Source organism: Anolis carolinensis, unplaced genomic scaffold (assembly GCF_035594765.1).
Source record: "Anolis carolinensis isolate JA03-04 unplaced genomic scaffold, rAnoCar3.1.pri scaffold_15, whole genome shotgun sequence".
NCBI classification, from domain to species: domain Eukaryota; kingdom Metazoa; phylum Chordata; class Lepidosauria; order Squamata; family Dactyloidae; genus Anolis; species Anolis carolinensis.
In genome coordinates this window covers 8,533,526-8,548,796 of record NW_026943826.1, presented here as the reverse complement: position 1 = coordinate 8,548,796, position 15,271 = coordinate 8,533,526, and the positions used below count along the sequence as shown (strand labels likewise).

The 15,271-nt window shown below is 48.4% G+C and overlaps 1 protein-coding gene across 7 annotated transcripts in view; it reads left to right on the top strand.

Moving 5' to 3' along the window:
* Positions 1 to 15,271, top strand: part of samd11 (sterile alpha motif domain containing 11) — a 168,944-nt gene that overhangs the window by 123,956 nt on the left and 29,717 nt on the right. For all 7 annotated transcript variants that reach the window (XR_010001387.1, XM_062965934.1, XM_062965937.1 and 4 more), the window contains 2 exons: positions 7,139 to 7,309; positions 13,927 to 14,071. Coding sequence is in view for 6 of the 7 variants with exons in the window: in XM_062965934.1 (XP_062822004.1) it covers positions 7,139 to 7,309; positions 13,927 to 14,071 (316 nt within the window). In the remaining variant the exon portion in view is untranslated. The remainder of the gene's footprint in view (positions 1 to 7,138; positions 7,310 to 13,926; positions 14,072 to 15,271) is intronic.

Sequence of the window (15,271 nt, the reverse complement as noted above, 5' to 3'; positions counted from 1 at the left end):
CTGCGAAGACAGGGAAGCCTTAGCAGTGAACGGTTGTGTTGTTAAAGTATGAAGTATGGAAACCTGTGCAGACGGGGAAGCCTTAGCATTGAACGGTTGTGTTGTTAAAGTGCGAAGTATGGAACCCTGCGCAGACGGGAAGCCTTAGCATTGGACGGTTGTGTTGTTAAAGTGCGAAGTATGGAACCCTGCGCAGACGGGGAAGCCTTAGCATTGAACGGTTGTGTTGTTAAAGTGCGAAGTATGGAACCCTGCGCAGATGGGGAAGTCTTAGCATTGAACGGTTGTGTTGTTAAAGTGCGAAGTATGGAACCCTGCGCAGACGGGAAGCCTTAGCATTGAACGGTTGTGTTGTTAAAGTGCGAAGTATGGAACCCTGCGCAGACGGGAAGCCTTAGCATTGAACGGTTGTGTTGTTAAAGTGCGAAGTATGGAACCCTGCGCAGACGGGAAGCCTTAGCATTGAACGGTTGTGTTGTTAAAGTGCGAAGTATGGAACCCTGCGCAGACGGGAAGCCTTAGCATTGAACGGTTGTGTTGTTAAAGTGCGAAGTATGGAACCCTGCGCAGACAGTCGGTCAATGCGACTTAAGCAATGTGCAGTCATTGGAGATTCATTGGAGATTCCCAAAGGAGATTCATCACAGAATGCAAGCTGTGTATGGTGACTGTGTTGATGTGAGTCCTGTGCGTCGTTGGGCGAGTACGTTTAAAGATGTTGAGGTGGGAACATCTGACTTGCGTGACAAACAAAGAGTTGGATGTCCTGTGACAGCAACCACCGAGTTTCACGAGCAAAAGGTTGACAGATTGATTCAGGACGATTGTCGTATCACTCAGAGAGAAATTTCAAGCATCATCGGCATTTCACAAGAACGTGTGGATCACATTATTGCTTTGCTTGGCTATCGGAAGATCTGTGCACGATGGAGACTGCAAGACGCCGGTTGCGGAAACAGAGTGTCGACTTCTTCCGTGACGGCTTCAGAAAACTTGGCAGAAATGTATCCAATTGTCTGGTGTGTTGGTGTATTTTGGTGTAAGGGTGAAATGTTGAATCAAGTGTTTTGCTGTTGGGTTTTTGCAAGTGTGTATTCCGGCATGCTTTCCAGCAGCACACGGGTTAATGGCAGGCCAGCTTGAATGATAGCCTGCCTAGCCAATAGGTCAAGCCTTCCGGTCTCAGAAGTGCAGACAGGACGTTCGTCATTCTGCTATGGAATGTAGATGTTGCCTGCAGAACATCTTACTTTACCTTTGCTTAGGGAAGCATGGGTCCTATGAGCGATGGACTTTGTAGTTGTATATAGTTTGTACATAATAAAGCATTAGAACCGCTGTGATAAGCTGAATTACGACTGTGGTGTCGCTTAGCCGGATGCTTAAGCAGTCTGACGGAGGATGGATTGGTGAGAGGCCTGGTTCACCAATAAATCAGGGTGGTTCAGAGCGAATTAACTCCCTGGCATGGTGATGATGTGGAAAAGCAGTCCTTTTGTACAGTCAAAGCAAAGAAGATACTCAGAAGGGCACCTGTTATGTCAGAAGCGTCTCCTAGCGCAGCATGACCTGAAAAGCAAACCCTGGCACCTATTATATTTCAACCTCTCTAGGCAAATAGAAGGCCCCAAAATCAAGCGGACTGATCTCAAGTCAGATAATCCATCGCTTCGTCATGAAAGTGGGAGGCTGGGTGGTGCGTCACCTGGGTTGGAAACTTAAACCGGTGCAAGAAGAGAAGCCAGGGAGCAAGCAAGGAGAGGCCTCGTTGGGATTTGGAATAAGCAGCATTGATTCTCAAGCAATACATAGCCAGGTCTCGGAGAAGGCCTGATTAAAGCTTAGCTGCCTTCTCCGGGAGATGGATTAAACTGCTATCACCTTGATTAATTTTTCAGAGGATGCAGCGGCGGGAGGGGAGGAAATGAAGCAAAAGAGGAGGTGTGGGTCAGACGTCTGCTTGTAACATATCTAAATGAAAAACCCGCACGGCAGCATTTTTACAGGTGAAGACCATTCGGTCCCCCTTGTTATAAACCAGCACAAAATGCATCATTATTGGAATATCGATGTCCTTCTAATTGCAACACCGAGGAGGATGAGGAGAAGAAACGCAGAGCACCGGAGGCTTCTGTTGCCTGTAGAGTAAGAGGTACTTGGCTGCAGGCACTGGTAGGTTTGCATGCTTTCCAGGCATCTTTCTGGGACTCTATAAGAGGTGCTCGGCTGCAGGCACTGGCAGGTGTGCATGCTTTCCAGGCCTCTTTCCGGGACTCTAGAGTAAGAGGTGCTCGGCTGCAGGCACTGGCAGGTGTGCATGCTTTCCGGGCCTCTTTCCGGGACTCTAGAGTAAGAGGTGCTCGGCTGCAGGCACTGGCAGGTGTGCATGCTTTCCGGGCCTCTTTCCGGGAATCTAGAGTAAGAGGTGCTCGGCTGCGGGCACTGGCAGGTGTGCATGCTTTCCGGGCCTCTTTCCGGGACTCTAGAGTAAGAGGTGCTCGGCTGCAGGGACTGGCAGGTGTGCATGCTTTCCAGGCCTCTTTCCGGGACTCTAAGAGGTGATCGGCTGCAGGCACTGGCAGGTGTGCAAGCTTTCCAGGCCTCTTTCCGGGACTCTAGAGTAAGTGGTGCTCGGCTGCAGGCACTGGCAGGTGTGCATGCTTTCCAGGCCTCTTTCTGGGACTCTAGAGTAAGAGGTGCTCGGCTGCAGGGACTGGCAGTTGTGCATGCTCTCCAGGCCTCTTTCCGGGATTCTAGAGTAAGAGGTGTTCGGCTGCAGGCGCTGGCAGGTGTGTGTGTTTTCCGGGCCTACATCTAGACTTGAGTAGTCCAGGATGATTCCCAAGATCATTCCATTCTATGATTTTAACTAGGGCAAAGTGCCACTTAACGGTGCCAACATAGAGCTTGGATGGCAGAGGGGTTTGTGGAGCTGGAACTTTTTGTAGCTTGCATCAGGCGGCACCGTAGGTGGTTCATACCATACCCCAAGGGAAGGAAGTAAGAAAGGACGGTGGCTTTGGGATTCTCCTGCTTCTGTTCCTGCCGCTGCCCGCCGCCACTCCTGGCGGTTGAGTGGCAGGGCCTCCCACGCCTGCCTGCCGCCCACCCGCCTCCCTGGGGGGAGCTCAGCAAGACACCAACTGTCTCACAGCCCAAGATGTGGCTCCGGGGAGCGGAAACCACCCTCGGTCCTGATCTCCCCCCACCATTCCCTTCCCTGAGCCGGAGTGCCGAGACAGGATGATTATGACACTTCTCATTACTGCAAATGCCTCCTGATCTGTCCCAAAGAAGATTTCGGGCGCAAGACAGAAAGAGATCTTAAAAAACAAGGGCGATCCCCTCCCCACTCAGCCCCCCCTTCGCTCCCATTCCTGCTCTGCTGAAGCTTTGCCGTCTGCTTTGGTCTTTAGCTCTGGCGGGTTAATGCGGGCGCTTGATCCCGTCAAATCCCCAGCCGCCGCCAGGTGTGACACAGACGCCGGCAAAGGATGACAAAGACGACAACGCGCAGGAGGGGAGGCCCAGACAGCGGCAGTTGCCTGCCCTTCTGCTCGGCTCAGCGCACAGATGCTGCAAAGCATGCCCCCGACCTGTCCTCACTTCCTGAGCTCATCTCCATTTCTAAGCCGAAGAGCCAGCGTTGTCCGTAGACACCTCCAAGATCATGTGGCCATAGGCATGACTGCATGGAGCACTGTTACCGCCGGAGCAGTACCTATTGATCTACTCACATTTGCATGTTTTCAAACTGCTAGGTTGGCAGGAGCTGGGAGCTCGCCCCACTCCCCAGATTTGAACCACGGACCTTTGAGATTTGAGCAAGTTGAACAGCTCAGAGGTTTAACACACTGTTCCACCGGGGGCTCCTTACATTTATTTAATAAATGCAGACTGTTGCAAGGAAGCTGACGAAACCATTGATCATATCCTCAGCTGCTGCAAGAAAATCGCACAGACAGACTACAAACAGAGGCACAACTATGTGGCACAAATGATTCATTGGAACTTATGCCTCAAGTACCATCTCCCAGCAGCAAAGAACTGGTGGGATCACAAACCTGCAAAAGTCTTGGAAAATGGACACACAAAGATACTGTGGGACTTCCGAATCCAGACTGACAAAGTTCTGGAACACAACACATCAGACATCACAGTTGTGGAAAAGAAAAAGGTTTGGATCATTGATGTCGCCATTCCAGGTGACAGTCGCATTGACGAAAAACAACAGGAAAAACTCAGGACCTCAGGATTGAACTTCAAAGACTCTGGCAGAAACCAGTGCAGGTGGTCCCGGTGGTGATCGGCACACTGGGTGCCGTCCCAAAAGATCTCAGCCGGCATTTGGAAACAATAGACATTGACAAAATTACAATTTGCCAACTGCAAAAGGACACCCTACTGGGATCTGCACGCATCATCCGAAAATGCATCACACAGTCCTAGACACTTGGGAAGTGTTCGACTTGTGGTTTTGTGATATGAAATCCAGCATATCGATCTTGTTTGCTGTGTCATAATAAAATAATAATAATAATAATAATAATAATAATAATAATAATAATAATACTTTATTTATATCCCGCCCTATCTCCCCAGGGGCATTCAGGGCGGATTCCAACATACAGATCTGGTGTCTTTATTTATCATGCCAGAAGCAAATTGAGAATAAAATTATCATGTGTAAACATTTACGAACAAAGTTAAAAACGTGGCATTATACTAGATTTCCTTTAACCACTTGGAGTGCCTCTGGTGCACGTGGCAAGGCTCAGACCGCATTGTAGTAAGTGATCTGTAGTTTGCTCTTCTCCACACTCACATGTTGCGGACTCCACTTCGTAGCCCCATTTCTTAAGGTTGGCTCTTCATCTTGTGGTGCAGCCTTCTCTGTGCCCATTAGGGAGTGTCTCATCCAGCGTCAGCCACTGATTGAGGTTTCGGGTTTTAGCCTGCCACTTTTGGACTCTTGCTTGCTGAGGTCTTCCTGCAAGTATCTCTGTAGATCTTGGAAAGCTGTTTCTTGATTTAAGGCATTGGCGTACTGGCTGATATCCGAACAGGGGATGGGCTGGAGATGTCACTGCCTTGGTCCTTTCATTGCCGTCTGCGTTGTAGTCAGTGGTCTGTGGTTTGCTCTTTTCCACACACTACCCGTGGACTCCACTCCGTAGCCCCATTTCTTAAGTTTGGCTCTGCAACAGAGCGCAGTCTGTTCAGCGCCTTCCAAGTTTCTCATCCAGTATCAGCCATTGATTGAGGTTGCGGATTTTAGCCTGCCACTTTTGGACTCTCGCTTGCTGAGTGTTCCTGCAAGTATCTCTGTAGATCTAAGGAAGCTATTTCTTCATTTAAGGCGTTGTCTTGCTGACTGATATCCGAACAGAGGATGGGCCGGAGGTGTCAATACCTTGATGGAGTGACTACTCCTTTGCTTTGTGGAGTTGGAGTGAACACTTGAAAGGCATTCTCGGTTGCTGTCCTTTGCATCAATTTGGAATTTTTTCGACCTCCTTTTTTGTCTTTTTGGAGACTTCTTCCTAATAATTTCCCTCTGGCACAAGCGGCAAGGGCAGGAGGGAGGCTGCTTTGGCCTGGCGAGGAGAATGCAAAGTCGTTTCCTTAATAGATCATTATCTAATTCAATTAACAAGGCCGGCTGTTCTGGTGGAGCCATAGCGTGTGAGCACAAGTGACCCTCGGCTGCCTCCCACCGAGCAAAACGTTGCTGGGGGCTCCTCCGAGTAATGAAAAGCCCTGGCCCGTGGGGAGGATCGGAGATAAAACAGGCTCTGCCAAAGCGGAGCGAGCGGTAATTACCGCACAGCCTTGCCGACAGTAAACAAATGTCGCCTCGCTCGGTCTTTATCTTCCACAGCGTTGCTTCCGTGCAAAGGTTGGCATGGGTTTGCCAGGAGAGCAAAAACGGTCTCTTGGCACAGAAGGAAATGGGATGGGGCTTATCCTGTATGGAGGTTGCACTCCTTGTTGACGTAGTTCAGAGCTTTCCGAACCATGTGTTGCGACATATTAATGTCGTGGAAATGTAAGGAGAAACCTCTGTGTCTATGTGAAATCGATGCACATAATAAAAGTGAAAATATGTATTAGGATACACAGGGGGCGGAGCTAGAGGAGTGGGTGTGGCTTCTTCCAAGAACCTGAGACAGGGCTGAGCCTCTATATTTCTCCTGAGAGGCCTTTTAGGACAAAAGGGCGGGGCCTCCTTCCAAGAGCCTGAGACAGGGCTGAGCCTCTATATTTCTCCTGAGAGGCCTTTTAGGACGAAAGGGCAGGGCCTCCTTCCAAGAGCCTGAGACAGGGCTGAGCCTCTATATTTCTCCTGAGAGGCCTTTTAGGACTAAAGGACAGGGCCTCCTTCCAAGATCCTGAGACAGGGCTGAGCCTCTATACCTCTCCTGAGAGGCCTTTTAGGACTAAAGGGCAGGGCCTGAGACAGAGCTGAGCCTCTATATTTCTCCGGAGAGGCCTTTTAGGACTAAAGGGCGGGACCTCCTTTTAAGAGCCTGAGACAGGGCTGAGCCTCTATATTTCTCCTGAGAGGCCTTTTAGGACTAAAGGGCGGGGCCTCCTTTTAAGAGCCTGAGACAGGGCTGAGCCTCTATATTTCTCCTGAGAGGCCTTTTAGGACTAAAGGGCGGGACCTCCTTTTAAGAGCCTGAGACAGGGCTGAGCCTCTATATTTCTCCTGAGAGGCCTTTTAGGACTAAAGGGCGGGGCCTCTTCCCAAGAGCCTGAGACAGGGCTGAGCCTCTATACCTCCCCTGAGACGCTTGTTAGAACATGGGGGCAGGGTATAGAGGTTCAACCCCGTCAGGCACTTGGAAAGAGGCCCCACCCCCTCCTCTAGCCCCGCCCCTGTGTCCAGGACAGGGATAGAAGCTCAGCCCTGCCTCAGAGCTCATATCTCTGCCCATCCCAGTCCTGATTGCCCATTTGTAGCCCTGCCCACCTCCCCTCCCAGCCCTGCATCTTGGACTAGGGGAGAGGCTCAGCCCCACCCCCTTGAGCAGGAGCCACACCCATCCCTCTAAGCCATGCCCCCCTTTCTCTTCTTCATCTCTTCTCTTTGCTCTGGTATCAACGTATTTTGTTTTGTTTCCCAATCCCACAGAAAACTCCCACACGCCTCTGCTGGAGGGCACTATCACTCAGATGACCCCGGAAGAGCATTATAGGCGCATGATGTCGGCTCTCAACGAACACAGCACCTTTGAGGAGCAGCAGCAGCAACAACAACGGCTCTATCAGTTGGCCAACAGCATGGCAGTGCCCAGCCACAGCGGTGAGTGCACCTAAGCTTCTCTCTGTGTATGTGTGTGTGCTAATGCATGAAGAATATAAGTTAGCTAGCTTGGGTACTTGAAAAAGAGACTCCTGCCAAGGGGCGGCTGAATCTATAAGCCGGGTAAGCAACTGTGGCTGGCGCAAAATCCGCTAGGGGAGGTAGGTGGGACCACAAATGGGCAGCCAGGACTGGGATGGGTGGAGTTACGAGCTCTGAGTTAGGGCTGAGCATTTATCCCTGTCATGCCAGGACACAAGAAATATAGAGGCTCAGCCCTGTCTCGGGCTCTTGGAAGGAGGCCCCGCCCCCTTCCCTAGCCCCGCCCTTTAGTCCTAAAAGTCCTCTCAGGAGAGGTATAGAGGCTCAGCCCTATCTCAGGCTCTTGGAAGGAGGCCCCGCCTCGTTCTCTAGCTCCGCCCTCTGTGTCGCAACAAGTGCCTCAGGAGAGGTATAGATCCTCAGCCCTGTCTCGGGCTCTTGGAAGGAGGCCCCGCCCCCACCCCTAGCCCCACCCTTTAGTCCTAAAAGTCCTCTCAGGAGAGGTATAGAGGCTCAGTCCTATCTCAGGCTCTTGGAAGGAGGCCCCGCCTCGTTCTCTAGCTCCGCCCTCTGTGTCACAACAAGTGCCTCAGGAGAGGTATAGATCCTCAGCCCTGTCTCGGGCTCTTGGGACCAAGCCACGCCCACTCCTCTAGCTCCACCCCCTGTGACCTAACAGGTGCCTCAGGCTCAGCCCTGTCTACCTCCCCTGGCTCCACCCCTATGTCCTTTGGGAATCACTGCTCTACCTTCTACCTTTTATTTTTCAGTGATTTGTTTGGGAGGGGGCACCAAAATACTGTTCGCTTACACTTGAATATTACCTAGGGCCGGCCCTGCTTCTGCCCTACTTCTGCTACTTCCTAAACTGGGTAGGAGGATGCAAGGTTAGTTTGCATCCTATTTCTCAGACGCTTCTGGGAAGCCGGAAACCGAGACAACACGCAGACGCCCCCCTGCTAATTAAACTGCCTTGCAAAGCAAGTTCCCGTCATGAATATACAAGAGGATTTTCTTCAATGCCAGGCTTTACAAAAAGTCACTGGAAAATCTCTCCGGCTCCCCTGAAATCCCAGTCGGCATCCCTCCCCTCGGTCACGCCTCCCTTCCCGAAAAGTTGGTCTCTAATCCTTGGAGTAATGAAGAACGATCCCTGGATTTGGTGCTCTGGGCCAATCTCGAGCCCGGCAGCGGCGCAGGCAGCTTAGCGTTGTCGCCCCTTCCCCGCTTCCCCTCCTTTTTTGAAACCAGGAGCGTTAATCCTTCCCCGGCTAGGTAATTAGCCAGCGCTAATTAGCGCCTGTTTGTACCTCACTCGGAGAAAGCAGACAATGGTTTATTTATTACGCCCGGTGATGCCTTTATCCTCCTGGCTGAACGGTGACAGATAGAAAGAGAGAGAGATCGAGAAGGAAAGTTCGGATCCGCAAAAGCGGAGAAGACCCAGGACATCCAAATTTGAACATAGATGCGGTTGGGAAGGGGATTGATTTTGTCATTTGGGATTTATAGTTCACCTACAATCAAAGAACATTCTGAACTCCACCAATGATGGAACTGAATCAAACTTAGCACACAGAATTCCCATGACCAATAGAAAATACTGGAATGGTTTGGTGGGCATTGACCTTGAGTTTTGGAATTTATAGTTCACCTACATCCAGAGAGCACTGTGGACTCAAAGAATGAAGGATCTGGACCAAACTTATTTATATATTTATTTACAGTATTTATATTCCGTCCTTCTCAGGGCGGATCACAATGTACATATACATGGTAAACATTAAACGCCATTAGACATATAGACAGAGACAAAGACACAGAAACAATTTAACATTTTCCAGCTTCCGGCTTCATGAGGGTATGCTCAATTCTGGCCACGGGGGAGCTGCTGCTTCATCACTCACTGTGACACCCGAGTCCTTGATGGTGTACTTCCTCATTCTTCCACACGCTGCTGGACATTTTTATGGTGATATAAATTAGTTAAATTAGCCTCCCCGCATAAAGCGGTACCTAAATTTCCTACTCGACAGATGCAACTGTCTTTCGGGTTACTTAGGTAAACAACGATACATAAGCACATTTACGTTGAAGAAGATGAGAAGAATAATTTAATCTACATGTATTATTTTCCTGTATTTATTATTATTATTATTATTATTATTATTATTATTATTATTTATTTTATTGTATGACACAGCAAACAAGATAGACATGCTGGATTTCATATCACAAAATCACAAGTCGAACACTTCCCAAGTGTCTAGGACTGTGTGATGTATTTTCAGATGATGTGCGCAGATCCCAGTAGGGTGGCCTTTTGCAGTTGACAGATCGTAATTTTGTCAGTGTCTATTGTTTCCAAGTGCCGGCTGAGATCTTTTTTGCACCCAGTCTGCCAATCACCACCGGGACCACCTGTACTGGTTTCTACCAGAGTCTTTGAAGTTCAATCTTGAGGTCCTGATATTATTATTATTATTATTATTATTATTATTATTATTATTATTATTATTTGTATTATTTTACTCTATTATTACATGTATTATTTTCCTGTATTTATTATTATTACTACATGTATTATTTTACTCTATTATTATTACAACGATACATAAGCACATTTACATTGAAGAAGATGAGAAGAATGATTTAATTAGAGTTGGACAGTCTTGTCTTAAATTAGAGCTTGATGTAAATATTCAAAAACATTTAACCTACTGGTGCCTCGATTAATGTAATTTTATTGGTTTTTATTTCTGAAATTTACCAATCTCGGCTTATACTGGAGTCAATGTTTTCCCAATTTTTTTGTGGTAATATTAGGTGCTTCGGCTTATATTCGGGTCAGCTTATACTCGAGTATATAGGAGTATTTTTTTTCTGATAGTGAGTTCTCTGACACCCCCTTGTGACCCCCAGATTGAGAAATGCTGCAATAACAGGATGCGAGAACGAGAAGTACCGAATGTGGAGCTTTCCCTTGTTTCTAAATTAATTATCAGAAAAGTGTCTTATTGTGGAAGAGGGGAGGAAGAGGACTCCGGCATTGATCCGAATGACCCCCATGACCCACCCTCCCGTTCCTCACAAATGCGTGATTTACAATACTTCGCTCCCTCGGATGGTTCGGAAATCAAAAGTGATTGACAGAGGGATGCTCCAGGGATGGCGGTTCCAGGCGGGGAGACGGGAGGATGCGTGGGATTAATGTTGATGGTGCCGGAGAAAGCGGGGAGAAGCAGAGACAAGCAATTAAGCCCCCCCTCCGAGGGGTCCTAAATTATTAAACGTCCTCTGGTGCTGAAGATAAACAGCACTCTGTGCTGGCAGGAAGGAAAGCTCTGCCTGATCCCAGCCTGGACCCACTTTTCCCAGATCGTTTGTAGCAAACGGAAGAATTAATTGATCAGCAACTGAACATACTATTGTTTCTAAATGCCGGCTGAGATCTTTTGGTGTGCCCATCACCACCGGGACCACCTGCACTGGTTTCTGCCAGAGTCTTTGAAGTTCAATCTTGAGGTCCTGAGAGCGGCTGAGTTTTTCCTGTTGTTTTTCGTCAATGCAACTGTCACCTGGGATGGCGACATCAATGATCCAAACCTTTTTCTTTTCCACAACTGTGATGTCTGGCGTGTTGTGTTCCAGAACTTTGTCAGTCTGGATACGGAAGTCCCACAGTATCTTTGCGTGCTCATTTTCCAATACTTTTGCAGGTTTGTGATCCCACCAGTTCTTTGCTGCTGGGAGGTGGTACTTGAGGCATAAGTTCCAATGGATCATTTGGGCCACATAGTTGTGCCTCTGTTTGTAGTCTGTCTGTGCAATTTTCTTACAGCAGCTGAGGATATGATCAATGGTTTCGTCGGCTTCCTTGCACAGTCTGCATTTTGGGTCATCAGCTGATTTTTCGATCTTGGCCTGAATTGCCTTTGTTCTGATGGCTTGCTCCTGGGCTGCAAGGATCAGACCTTCTGTCTCCTTCTTCAGGGTCCCATTCATGAGCCAGGTCTTCTCCTTATCAGCTTTTCCTTCTATTTTGTCAAGGAACTTTCCATGCAGTGTTTTGTTGTGCCAGCTGTCAGCTCTAGTTTGTAGTGTGGTTTTCTTGTACTGATTCTTTGTCTGCTGTGCTTTGAGGAGTTTCTGATTTTTGACTTCAATCAAAGCAGGTTCTTCATTTTGCTTTACATGTTCTGCCAGGGCATGTTCTTCTTCTTTGACTGCTTGTTTTACTTGTAAGAGTTGTTATTATTATTATTATTATTATTATTATTATTATTATTATTATTATTATTATGTTTATTTATACCCCACTTTTTCTGTCTACAAGGAGACGCCTAGATCACAGTAAAGAAACGGCTAATGTTTCATATCATCTACTGAGCCAGAGCCAGGTTTTCTCCTTATCAGCTTTTCCTTCAATTTTGTCAAGGAACTTTCCATGCAATGTTTTGTTGTGCCAGCTGTCAGCTCTAGTTTGTAGTGCGGTTTTCTTGTACTGGTTTTTTGTCTGCTGTGTTTTGAGGAGTTTCTGATATTGTTGTTGTTGTTCTTGTTGTTGTTGTTGTTGTTATTGTGATACCCAAAAAATGCTGCTTGAGGTTGCCGTCTCACCCTGCGTCATAGTTGGACCAGTCATGTGTTATGGCACGAGAATAGCATTTTCTTCTGAGTTGGACTCTTTTGTTTTTCCCCCAGACTCTTCTTGGGTTTGGTTGCACAATGTCCTCTCTGCTCTTGCCAAAGCCAAGGAGTGTTTAGGGAAGAACTGGCCCAGTTTGTTGCCTGGCTGTATCCCGGAATAGTCTTTCGAAAAGCCTGGTTTTGGAAGGAAACTTTAGCAAATAGCAGCTGTGATTCCACTTCCGTCTGTGTCTCCCTCTTTCTCCCTCCCTCTCTTCTTCTTCTTCTTCTTCTTCTTCTTCTTCTTCTTCTTCTTCTGTGTGTTGATGGGAGGGATCTCTTCTCGCTTGTCCTTTAATACCCCAAACTAATCCCCTTAATGCGCTGACGGGGTTTTCGTGAGAGCCGAGAAAGAAAGAGCCGTCTTTCCCAGAGTCTGGTTGGCCAAGGTTTGTGGGGAAGGAGAGAAAGCCAGCGCTTTTTAGTCTTTCACGGAGGAAGCAAGGCCTTCTCTGTCTGGCGAGGAGGATCTTCTTGCTCTTTTAAGGTTGGCAAAGGAAGACAGAGAAGGACGCAAGCAGGAGTCATGAACGGGTAGGTTGCCGCAGAGCTTGGGAGGAACACAATGCGTTTGTGCAAAAGCTGAGTGATGAAGCTAAGTTGCGACTGAATTTGCAACGGCTGCAGCCTTTTTTTCTGTGACGGCACTAGTGTTGATTTTAAGTAGAATATGCTGGACGTGATTTGACTTCCTGAGACGAATCAAAGACGCGAATCCAGTTGATCATGAAAACTAAAGTAGACCAATTTTTTAAAATTGTGTCAAGAGCGAATTCAGACAAGTCGCTTCTGGTGTGATAAAATTGGCCGTCTACAGAGACGTTGCCAAGGAGACACCCAGATGTGTTACTGTCCTGCTTGGAGGCTTTTCTCATGTCCTCGCAAGCTAGAGCTGACAGATGGCAGCTCACCCGACTTGTCGCTTCTGGTGTGAGAGAATCGGCTGTCTACAGAGGCATTGCCCAGTGAATGTACTGATGTGTTACCATCCTGCTGGGATGCTTCTCTTGTGTCCCCACAAGCTAGAGCTGACAGATGGCAGCTCACCCGACTTGTTGCTTCTAGTGTGAGAGAATTGGCCGTCTACAGAGACGTTGCCAAAGAGACACCCAGATGTGTTACTGTCCTGCTGGGACGCTTCTCTCATGTTCTCACAAGCTAGAGCTGACAGACGGCAACTCACCCGACTTGAGAACATACTGTAAGTTGCTTCTAGTGTGAGAGAATTGGCTGTCTACAGAGACGTTGTCCAGGAGACACCCGGATGTGTTACCATCCTGCTGGGAGGCTTCTCTTATGTCCCCGCAAGCTAGAGCTGACAGACGGGAGCTCACCCGACTTGAGAACATACTGCAAGTCGCAGAGATGTTGCAGAGACGTTGCAGAGACGGGAGCTCACCCGACTTGACCATCCTGCCGGGAGGTTTTTCTCATGTCCCTGCATGGGAAGCTAGGGCTGACAGATGGGAGCTTACCCCGTCTTGTGGACTCTAACCTTCAACCTTGAGGTCGTCAGTTCAGCCGGCACAAGGGTGTAACCCATTGCCCCAGCAGACCCATTGAATTTACGAAAACGTGGAAAGTCAACACTTAGGGAAATCCTTCTGATTCGGTAACATTTTCTGTAGCGGAATTTAGGCCAAAATCTTTGTCGGTATTTTTGCCTGCTCTGGTAAGTATTGCGGGGGTGTAGTCTTGCACCTTCGGTGTGACACAGTTGTGTAAAAGCACCCATACACTGTTTAGTTGTAGAAACCTGTTTGCAACCCTATGCATGAAGGGGCTGTCATTTCATACCTGGAGGCAACAGTGTTGGGCCTAAACCCTGGTCAAACCGAGTAAGGTGTTCCCAGCAACTTATACCACGTCTCTTGTTTCCTCCGCAGATCTCCTCCGGGCACGGCAAGAGGTGGCAGCCGCAGCCCGCAACCCTGGCACTATGGAGCCTCACCTCCCGTCGGCCGCCAACTCGTCTAGCCAGCGCCGGAAACAGGGGCTCCCGCAACACCGGGATTCACACTTCACTGAGAGGTACGTTGCACAGTATCTTGACAATGCTTTCTTTCCCCTTCCCGTAGAAGAATGGACCTTTGCGTTCTCCTTGCTTGTTTCCATTGGTGGGTGTCTCTCTCGTGAATTTTGTGTCAGAGATATTAAAAATTAACTAGTTATTTTTGATTACAAAAATGTGAATTTAGCACAGAATGGATTAAATAAACTACTGTCGCCCTGAGTAGAGTGAGTAGGCTGAAGTCTGTTAGTGATCCAAAGCTAGTGTCGTGTGAGTGAGAAACACCTCAGTGTTAGTCAGCATCAGAGTGAGAGAGGTCTCACTGTGATGTAGGCCTCAGTATGAGATAGGCCTCACTGTGAGAGAATGCCTCAGTATGAAGTAGGCTTCTATGTGTGAGGCCTGGCGAGAGAAACTTTGGTGAGAGAAGGCCTTGTGTTGAAGCTCCAGTGTGAAGGCTGCTGTATGTAAAGCTACTGTGTGAAGCTCCGCCTCAGTGTTAGTCAACATCATAGTGAGAGAGGTCTCACTGTGATGTAGGCCTCAGTATGAGATAGGCCTCACTGTGAGAGAATGCCTCAGTATGAGGTAAGCTTCTATGTGTGAGGCCTGGTGAGAGAAACTTCGGCGAGAGAAGGCCTCATGTTGAAGCTCCAGTGTGAAGGCTGCTGTGTGTAAGGCTACTGTGTGAAGCTCCTGTGTAAGTTCGTGGGCCAAAGCTAGTGTCGTCCTGAGGAGTGTGAGAAGGACTCAGTGTGAGAAGGCCTTGTGTGAGAAGCTTCGATAAGAGAAGCTCCAGTGTGAAGGCGGCTGTGTGTAAGGCTACTGTGTGAAGCTCCTGTGTAAATTCGTGGGCCAAAGCTAGTATCGCCCTGAGGAGTGTGAGAAGGACTCAGTGTGAGAAGGCCTTGTGTGAGAAGCTTCGATGAGAGAAGCTCCAGTGTGAAGGCTACTGTGTGAAGCTATGAGTTAGGTTCAACATTTGTGATGTGCAGCTTTTCCCTTTCCTGAAACCAGCTTGCTGTGGAATCATACATGGGTCTATTTTTTTCCGTAATTCTATGGCACAACAAGGAGATTGGTCTATAGCTTTTTGGATCTGCGGAGGAGCCGGAGGAAGGCGGGAGGGAGGAAGCCGAAGCGGCCTGAAGGGCTCCGGCTCGGAGAGAGCCAAGTGCAGGTAGATTTATGGTGCCTGCCTCTCCCAAGAGCCTGGCAAT